This window comes from Anguilla anguilla, chromosome 3 (genome assembly GCF_013347855.1).
Source record: "Anguilla anguilla isolate fAngAng1 chromosome 3, fAngAng1.pri, whole genome shotgun sequence".
NCBI lineage: Eukaryota > Metazoa > Chordata > Actinopteri > Anguilliformes > Anguillidae > Anguilla > Anguilla anguilla.
Genome location: NC_049203.1, coordinates 40,234,222 through 40,244,475, shown reverse-complemented (window position 1 = coordinate 40,244,475; position 10,254 = coordinate 40,234,222). Strand labels below are relative to the sequence as shown.

The window sequence follows — 10,254 nt, the reverse complement described above, 5'->3', positions numbered from 1 at the left end:
TCACATGAAATGGAAATTTGCCTTCAGCATTCTGGCTGTTTTTAAAAACAGACAGTAAAAAAACAGCTAAAATACATAAAATACATTTTCAGCAGCAGCAATGCTCATGTGCAGCGGAGGGGGGGGGGGGGGTGGCGGGGGGGTTATTTTATTATGTCTCTGTTTAGAATGGCCACAGCAGAGGGCACAAAGGACTTCTTGTACCCATTTTTCCTGGCTAGTGCGACCTTGAGTTTAACAGGCAAGTTTAACAGACAAGAGATTCTAATAAAAATAAAAAAACAAGAAATTGTACGATACAGTACAAAACAGTCATAAGCTCATGACATGGCAACAAAACCACACCGATAAATCATTTCCCTGCACAACCAAAGTAGCAGACTCACTGCCCGCTAAAGAGGTTAATCTATCTAAAGGACATTTCAGGACATCACAGAATTTTTTTGAAAAAAGCTCATTACAAAGGTCCAAAAGCTCTGGAGGCCTGGCTCTACCTAACATGATATATCCCCCCTTTTAATTTATCACCCCTGTGAACAACTTGTTAATTGATCGGTTTGCATCATTTTGCCAATGATCTCATGTATATAATTTGCCAGATACCTTCAAATTATACACTACGTCAAGAGACATTAAGATCATTAACAAAATTTCACGTTAAGCTGTAATACATTTTAGATGGCACTGGACTTCCTCCCCATGATCCATGCATGACCTGATTCAGCCTGTTGCGCTCAGTTCATAAATTACCTTATACTGAGTTTGACAGCATAAAAATCCCATAAATTTAATTTATCAGCATGCAAAGATAACTTTTCCCAAAGTGACCCTACGACTAGAAAAAGTTAATCATTGCTCTTTTAATAAAAGCATTACACCATCAGGGTACAAAGACTGTCTTATGAGTCTTTTCTTAACCCTCCAGTTATGAAATCAGAAGTCATAATCAAAGTTAGGTGCCACACATCTTTGAAACATTAAAAAAGCAAAAAGACCATAGACGTTTTGAATGTATGTGCATCGTTTGAAGGTTATATGATCATCAGTTTAAGCAGAATGTCTAAAAATCATGTGAAATGCAAAATGGTGGATCTTAGAGGGCGTGGCCAGTATGCTGTACATGCCCACAGTTGTCATACCATGTAACCTGATGTTTAATGTGTAGTACCTGTAGGAAGGTAACATTGGGAACATTGACAAAGTGTCAACTTAATAAGATCTTCAGATCAGGAGATATGGCTTGAAATAGAAAAAATGTGTATGCGCCACATGTTAAGATGGCCTGCCATGTTTGATGAGTCCTGTGGAAACAAGATGACATTTTGAATGTGTGTGCAAAGTTTGAAGATTAAATGAGCTTTAGAGGAAGTAAAATGTGTAAAATATGAAATGCATTATGGCAAGTATTAGAGTGCGTGGCCAGCACGGTGTATGCCTCTGCAACATTTGTCTCTTCTCATGCTTACTATAAGCACAAAAAATGTCAAGTTCCTGCAAGACGTGCTGTGGGTTGGCCACATACAGCAGCCAGCACAATTTTTTTGGTGGTCCAATGTACATTTGTGGGCGTGGCCATAATATGCATCATTTCTTTGTCTTTCTGGTAGTCCATGGCAAGCAGCACATGTACCAATAATGTTAGAAGCTCCTCCAATTTATACCGTAGGTTACAGAGGATTACCAAAGTCTCACAGTAAAAAAAGCCAGTTTATGAAAGGTAAACATTAGGGGAGTAAACATTAGTAAAGCGTAGGAGAAAGCTTAATCCTCCTCATTTCAGAAAGCTCACTACGTAAGGTTATTGCCTGATGTACTTAGAAAGTTCTGTGATATATATTACGGGAAGCTTGTATTTTTTAATCTTAGCCCTCCTCCGGTGTGCTGATGTCAGACAAAGACAGTGCACTCGTTGGCTGTTGGAAGTGTAGGATTATAAATCGCGTTGATGACATTTACAAACCTTTTTGAGCCAAATCTAAAAGCTTACGATCATATTAAACGCTTGATTTTGTCTGAACGGTCAAGAAAAGAAAAGGCACACACGCAGCCATCTTAATACAATCTCACACTTATTGTGAGTTGTGGCGGGGGCATGAACCGACTGAGCTAAGACTGGCAAGATTTTATTAAGACTTCTAGGATTGTGAAATCGCTTATAATATCATCAAGAGTAAGGGCAGCAAAATTTTTGACACTACAGACTGGTTAGCAGAGTTCCCCAGATGCCTACCCCCTTTAATATTTGTATTCCCTCCCCTCCTTTCTTTTCTTCTCTCCTGGGATGGTGCCAAGGTGGTAGGAGAGCTGGGATGGATGGGGTGGGTTGGGCTTCCCAACCTAAAAAAAAACCTTAAAAAAAACAGCAGCTGTGTGACTCCCTTGCATTCTAAAATGCTGACCTCTCCAAAAGACACGCCTTGCTGTGGTTATATAATCAGAGTCTTAGTTACGCCCACTATATAGACAGAGGTGCAGCTGAGGACAGCACAGTTTGCGCAGCTAAAAAAAAAGGTGGGTAGGTTATTTTTAAAGTGTACTCCTGGAACCTTCCCGGCAGTGTATGTCGACTGGTTCAGACAGAGGTTCACAGAGAATAGAGAACGTTGGTTTTCAAAGAGGGTGGTTCTCTCTTGTTTTTCACAGTTGCAGACATGGCATCCATGGATTCACTTCAAGCGGGATACGAGGGCCACTATGTGGATGGATTCCAGTTGTACTTGCAACGCTCTCAGGAACACAAGGTTATACGTGAGTTCATCGACAGGATTCTCCCGGATGAATTTGCAAGGTAAATGAAAACATCTATGCTGCGGTACTAGCCTGGAATCACGCTTGATTTAAATTACGCAAACGCGTACGCGAGATTGCTGCCGTGCGTATCCTACAGTCATTCAGAGCGTTCTTTGTGCACGTCCTCAAAAATGAACCCTACTCGTCTGCAAGGTGCAATACCCCGCGTAAACCGTGGGGGCAGTATACATTTTGTGCCTAGTGTTGTGACAGATCCTAGGAAGCCAGGAAGGATGGCGGAATCTTTTAAAAGAAAGCCCTGATCCGCCCCCCTCCAGTCAGACAAAAAGTAAGCAGACGAGTATGTGAACAATGTCCACTGGGACACAACCACTTCACATAAATGTAGAGCGAGAAAATTCAAGTATGTTTCCAGCCTTAGAATGTGTAGAGCATTAATGTCTTGTTGCTGAGCTGTTTCTTTAGATTCATAATGGCAGTAGTGCATTTTTTTCATTCTTAATTGTTTACTTAAGTTCCATGTTACATATGTGGGGCAAAAGGGGAGATGAGTGTGAGGGAACTTTTCTTTCTGTAGCAGGGAATGAAATAGTAAACACCTGTATTTAACAAATATTTAATATTGGAAAATCTATTTCTGGAAATTCCATAATTTACTTAGAATTAGATACTGTAAATGATGAAAGCGTACTTTACGAAATGTCTTTGTCTTGTAGAATTGCAGAGGGTAAAAAGAGTCTGAACGTTCTTGGTGTTGGAAGTGGAGGAGGTAATTTAAACTATCTTTATCAATGCCCTTAAAAATGGAAACACATTTCAGATCAAATGTCCGGAACACAAGAATAATTTCACAGGATTATGGTACCGTCGTTTGCAGATTTTCTTAAATTCATACACATTATTCTCATAATACGTGTGCTGATGTGATATTGTTAAAATGTGTAAGACAGGAGATCACTCACTGCAGCCAATCACTCTATTTCTTCATCAGCAGATGTTGTTCAGAGCTAAAAAAGCACATTTTTATTCAGGTGAACTGGATGCCCATATACTCTCCGTGCTGCAGACAAAAGTCCCAGGAACATCCATCAATGCTGATGTACTGGAGCCCAGCCACGAACTGAATGAGAACTTCAAAGGTAGCAGAAGATTAGCAGTTAGACAAGTTACAAACAGACACAATGCCCTCAGTCAAGATTTGTCCTCAAAGGGATAGTTCACTTTCTGGATTTTTAAAATATTTTTCAGTTTTAGCATATGTTTTCAGTTTTTGGATGCATTGGGGGATATTTTAGAAGGTTCCAATAGTCTGTCAGCTTCAAAATGGCTGGTGGTGGGGCATCAAGGGGTTACAGTTCAGTTTCAAGTTGATCTATGCCAGTTTGCACAGTGACATTGTGTTTATAGAGGCTATGCATATGAACACATTATTTTTTTGCATTTATTCACAATGAACATAAATATCTTTTTTATTTAATTCAGCTCAAATGGTTTGTTTTTGTATTCTGACATGTTTAATAGCTTTGGTGGCCAAGACTCCCAACCTGCAGAAACTATCCTTCAACTGGCATTCAATGACCTGTGCGGAGTATGAGACAATGTTCAAAAACAAGAAGGAAACAAAGAGATTTGACCTTGTGCATATGATTCAGGTAATATGTTATTTAATTTAACGGGCCTACATAAATAAATGTCTTTAATTTGGGCTTCCTGCAATTTGCAAGGTACAAGAAACAAGATACTTTTATTGCCACATAGCCAGGCTGGTGGAATATAGATATTTGTGTGGCCAGAAAAAAACATCTTTGATACAGTGATAGGGCACGTCATTAGGATATGTCATTAGGAGCAGATGCAAGACAGGATCTCATGCCACAGAAATCTGAAGAACCCTGGCCAGCTTAATCCCACCCTACCCATGGAAGGATGAAACCAACTGTCCTGCCACTACTGACTCTTAGTCAGTTGGCAACTGACAGGGCCCAGGCCTGCAATAAGTTGCACCCTGTGCTTTTGACAATCATCTTGACCATGCCTGGATTTCCAAAGGCTGTCATTTCTCTTCCACTAAGATCCAAAAAGCAAAGATGTATTCTTTCCTCTCAATCATGATCTTCCACAGATGCTGTTCTATGTAACAGACCTCAAAGCAACCGTCAAGTTTTTCCATAGCCTGCTCAGAGAGAAAGGCAAGCTTTTGATTATCCATGAAGCAGGTAAGAAACAGTACAAAAATTCTGAACTGTTTTCACTATAAATACAAAAATGATTGTGCTCTTGTAACAATTAATAATGTAACAAAAATTTAATAAAGTTCTATAACATAATAAATTAGCCAATAATGTAATAACTTGACAAATTATTACATGATTTGTAACATTATCTGTTATAAATGTGGGTAAAAAAAGTATTGTTTTGCATGGTTGTAAAGAACGTATCATGAATATGCTCCATAGTCCACAGCACAACAGCATCATGATATGACATATAAAACACATAACATCCATGAATGTTTTTGTGACAAATCCTTCTTGAAGACAGGAATTGTTCATATAAATCATTACCCTTTATTAATATTGAAACTCGTATAGTCCTTTGGTACTGATCTATATGTCAGTATTTCTGCATTATGATTAAATATGTCATTCATTTTCATATTCAGCAAGTAGTGGCTGGAACACGCTCTGGAAGACCTACAAGGAAGAGCTTTGTAAAAGGTCTCTCAGCGACTACTTATCTGCCGGAGACATCAAAGACCGCCTTCAGGAGCTGGGACTCAAATACGAAGAGCACGCCCTCCACAACACTTTGGACATCACAATGTGTTTCGATAAGGCAGACGAAATGGGAGAGAAGCTTCTGGACTTTATGACAGACCAGGTCCATTTCCATCAGTCGCTGAACGCTGACGTTAGAGCGGGAATCGTGGACTTGCTGCAGAACAAATGCAGCACCAAAAAAGATGGAAGAATCATGTTTGACTGCTCCTTGACTGCGCTGCTCGTTTATCCATAAACAGCAGGGCCCTTACCAGTTTATGTTGTAATACATAGTGCAGAGAGCTGCATCCATATTTTTTAAACAAAGAAAAAGGTAAAAAAAAAACTTTTTCTGAACCGGGGTAATGTTGGTACCTCCAGAGTGACCATACAAACAGAAGTAAAATATCTCAAAGTATTTTTTTTTCTTCCCAGAACTTTTATTCTAAAAGCCAATAAATTACATTGCTCTTAGTTATCCTTATGCTTGACAAGTTACGTAGTTTACACGTGATGTCCTTGTAATGGCAGCTTGGATATACTGTCCATCTTGTCCTTACCTGTCATCAGGATATTAATTACATAGCTGGTTCCAGTTTGGGCAGGATTTTGATTTGCCATTTGATTTGCTCAAAGATTGATCAGAAATTTAATGCCAGGTTGAGGAGATGGCTCATTTTTATTCACCCCAACAGCAAAACAAGGCATATAGTAATTTGAGGAGGGGAGGGGGTGCAATAAATTAGATTCTTCTTGTATTTGTTTTATATACATGTATGAAGCACAAGGTAACCTTAGTTAACCCGCTACCCTCCTCTTTTAATGTTTTGTGACATCTATATATGTATAATTCCAAACCACTTACTAACAATGTCATAGTGGGGTGTACTACATTAGCCTGACCACTGGGGGGCAGTAAAAGCTATCACACTGTTAACTTGATAAAGTATCAGTAAATGTGAAAAGAACACACGCTCAAAATTCACTCTATAAGGAATACCTCTGTTTTTGCTTCAGGGCAGCAAACAGGACTGAAGTTTTTCAAAAAGCACAAAGCAAATATCTGCAGCTGTTACAGATACTGCATGTGCCATTTCCAGATATGTCTTCTGACTTTAGTGACCTCACAAACATCCTGAAATACAACAAGCTCAAACAACATGCTGTCATTTTATGAATGCTTACTATTTATTCTACTATTTCTACTACTATTACTACTAATAATAATAACAACAACAACAACAACAACAACAACAAAAATATTTAAATATTTTCATGGACAGATAGATGTGAATGCTGAAAACTGTAGTCAGGTTATTTGTTAACAGCTGGAAGAATTGCGATTCACTGCACAAACAGAGTGTTCTGTGGGCAATAAATCTGTGGCCCTTAATTAGCACCTCAAAAGCCATTCCACCGTGCCAGGGGCAAGCAGCAGCAGATGTAATAACAAACATTTGTTTCACAGTAATTTGTGAACATAAAAGTTCTGCACGCTCAAAATGGATCAAATGCTTCATTTTACTCGTTTCCTCCGGTAGTTATAGTCACATTGTTATATAGCAGCGAATACATCTGAAAATGTATTTGACTGTGTGAGGTACCGCGACTGAATCGGCTTGAGACTTCTTTTTGTTTTTGAAAGGATTTCTGCGCTGATTAGCACCGTACACATCCGTGTTTGGACTTAAACTCCATGTTAAGAGGACCCATACGTGCCTGCAGTCTGATATGACATCTGACATTTTTAGAATTTCAGGCTCACATTTGTCTATATCATCTACTGCCCTGGGATTTTGAAATGCCTCAATAAGCTAAAAATGATATATCGGTAAACATGTGTCACGATATACGTCCACCAGACATGTTGGTAGGTTTTTTCCATTGGAAAATCTCTTTACAAAACTTGGAACTAATCTTGCGATTGTTTCTTTGTTTCTTATGATGATAATCACATCTCACCCAAAGTCTTCATTTTATATGAGATTACTATCCACTCTTTTCTGTGTGAGGTGCCTCCATTTACGGTAAATAAATATATATTTCACAACCTTTCAGAGTAATCTTTTTATTAATGTCAACCATCACTATTTAACTTGGATTAACTATGCAAGTATTACCTAAATGGTAGTGAATTAATTGTCCACAATTGGTTCTTAGTGGATCTGTTCCTCTATTCATCCATGCATCCATTATCTATACACGCTTATCCTGGGCAGGGTCGTGGGGGGTCCTGGAGCCTATCCTAGTGTACATTGAGCGAGAGGCAGGAATACACCCTGGACAGGCCGCCAATCTATCGCAGGGCACTCACACTATTCACTCACACTCTCACACCTAGGGGCAATTTAGAGTCTCCAATTAGCCTACCTGCATGTCTTTGGACTGTGAGAGGAAACCAGAGAACCCAGAGGAAACCCATGCCGAAACAGGGAGAACATGCAAATTCCACACAGAAATGCTTCAAACCCAGGACCTTCTTGCCGTGAGACGACAGTGCTATCCAATGCACCACCATGCTGCCCTGGATCTGTCCCTCAAAGTGTTAAATCTTTGAGTGTCAAGTCTTATCTCCAGTGACATGTCACATATAACCGGTATCAGAGCTTGCTGTGTCTATAATTATGTCAAATAAATGGACACTCTTAATTGTAATGAAAGCACACAGAATTGGTAAGCAGAAGTGCATCTGGTGTTCTGAACTTTTCTCTGACATTTATAATCATAGCTATTGAAAAGATGGAACGGAAGCTGCCATGGAGAATAGCAATAATTTGCCTTATTGCTACAATAATACCATGCAGAGCTCAGCGCTCAACAGCTGCAGGGGCTGTGCACAGGGACTGCCTAGGAATGAAGAACATCATATCTACTATACCACTAGAACAAGATCGGGGCCATTTTAAAAGTGGCTATGTAAGAAAGTTATAAGCAACACTCTCTTGTGTCTTTTATCAGAGAAATGAAAAATGCACTCCAGGCAATTACACTTAATTTGCCAAATGGTCATATTATTCACCACATATTTTTGAATACTGCAGCCTTCAGTGTTGTCCACTACATTTATATTGCTTTTATTCATTCCACTAAAGGGAGGGGAATAGAAGGTGGATTTTATACTGGGTTTTTGTCATCTTCTCTTCTGCTAAAAAGGAGATAGTGTCTTTAAAATTTGAGGTGTTAGTCCACTGTTTAATTCCTTTGATTTAAAAGATTACATTTTAACACATTAAATACATTTGAATTTAGATGTCATCCGTACAAAGAGAATCTCCAACAAATTTTGACCCTTCTCTTTTCTGTATTTTAAATGTTATTATTTGTTGCATTTATTAATGTGCAAACATGGTACATATAAAAAGTCAGAAGATAAATACAACAGTATACTTTAGTATGCTGTAGTACAATTGAAAGTCTTTACTGTGGTGAAATTGGATGGCTATATACTCTCATTACTGTGGCCTAAACTCCCAGTAATCCCCATCAGTGCTGATATACAGTAGGGGAGCCCAGCTGTGAACTGACTGGGAACTTCAAAGGCATTGGAAAGCGTTGCTTGTTGTGGCTGCGGGCACTTTTCAATAACAAAATATTGTTGCAGTATCCACAAAAAAATGCTTCTCTTCCCTGACCAGAAGGTCTGGAAATGGATAGTGTGAGTCATGCATTTATAGCAGAACTAGGTACGTGGTTCACGCAGACCCATAGCCTTATGAGGAAATATTTGACTGTGCATCAGTGATGAATGATATAAACACATTATGATAATTATGTGCGTCATCTGCATTGTCTCTACTCAGGTCTAACAATGCCCTAGCAGCCTAATAAAGATGTCATGTCACAGTGGTGTCCTTCAAATATTTCATATTGACTTCCCTCTTCCACAGCTACGGCCACTTCTCAAACTTCATTTGTGCAGCACAGTGTGAGCGCTTGCACTCACAGATGCAAATTGTTCACCTGTGTCTTTTTTTACTACTAAATTACTACTGCCCTTATTTTATTTGATCTTTTATTACTAGGGTCATCTGCATATTGTGTGCTATAGTGTATTGTGAACTGCAATACACTACAGCACACTGCAGCTATGTATAGCACATGTGGTATGCTTATATAAAATTTGCATACAGCATGTAGTTAAACACTAATAAAAGCACCCCGTACATTTTGTGTGTATGAGGGTATATACAGTACCCTCCGTAATGTTTGGGGTGAATTTGGCTCTGTACGCCACAATTTTATCAAGCTATCAAGTAATCAAACAATTCACATGTGGTTAAAGAGCAGATTCTCAGCTTTTATTAAAGGTTATTTTTATATATTTTGGTTTCACCGTGTAGAAATTACAGAACTTTTTATACTTCTGTGTTATACTCTGCTAGATTACTCTATATATTTTTTCTTTTTCCTTTTTTTGCTTTCCTTGCTCTTATGATTATTTTCTGTCTCCCTTGTATTTTTTGATGTCCTTTGCTTTTTACAGTTATTTGGTGAAATATATGTTTGTCTAAAAATGACAGAGAGGTTTGCAAGTCAACCAATCAATACACCCTACACTCTAAAACTGAAACACGCCCTTACTGGTCAGATGTTGGGGGGAAGGTGCTCTGAGTCTTTGTTTGCTTACTGCTACCAATTTTGCTTACTGCTAATACATTCATATCATGGCTGTACCTCTGTAAATCTATAAAAATAGGTGATCTAAAAAAAAATGTGCCATAGTTTCTGCACAGGAGCCTCTTGA

General features: G+C 38.7%; 1 protein-coding gene across 1 annotated transcript; it reads left to right on the top strand.

The window, feature by feature from the left end:
• Positions 1-2,512: 2,512 nt before the first annotated feature.
• On the top strand, positions 2,513-7,562 carry LOC118222328 (histamine N-methyltransferase-like). Its single transcript, XM_035407820.1, has 6 exons — positions 2,513-2,788; positions 3,468-3,520; positions 3,783-3,890; positions 4,273-4,403; positions 4,874-4,967; positions 5,414-7,562. The coding sequence occupies exons 1-6, from the start codon at positions 2,652-2,654 to the stop codon at positions 5,764-5,766; spliced, it is 876 nt and encodes a 291-aa protein (XP_035263711.1). The 5' UTR covers positions 2,513-2,651; the 3' UTR covers positions 5,767-7,562.
• Positions 7,563-10,254: the final 2,692 nt, after the last annotated feature.

Bases quoted from the DNA above. Each gene is read 5' to 3' on its own strand.
- LOC118222328 (XM_035407820.1), top strand. From the start codon at position 2,652: ATGGCATCCATGGATTCACTTCAAGCGGGATACGAGGGCCACTATGTG. The intron at 2,789-3,467 runs GTAAATGAAAAC...TTTGTCTTGTAG, and splicing joins CTCCCGGATGAATTTGCAAG to AATTGCAGAGGGTAAAAAGA. The intron at 3,521-3,782 runs GTAATTTAAACT...ATTTTTATTCAG, and splicing joins TGGTGTTGGAAGTGGAGGAG to GTGAACTGGATGCCCATATA.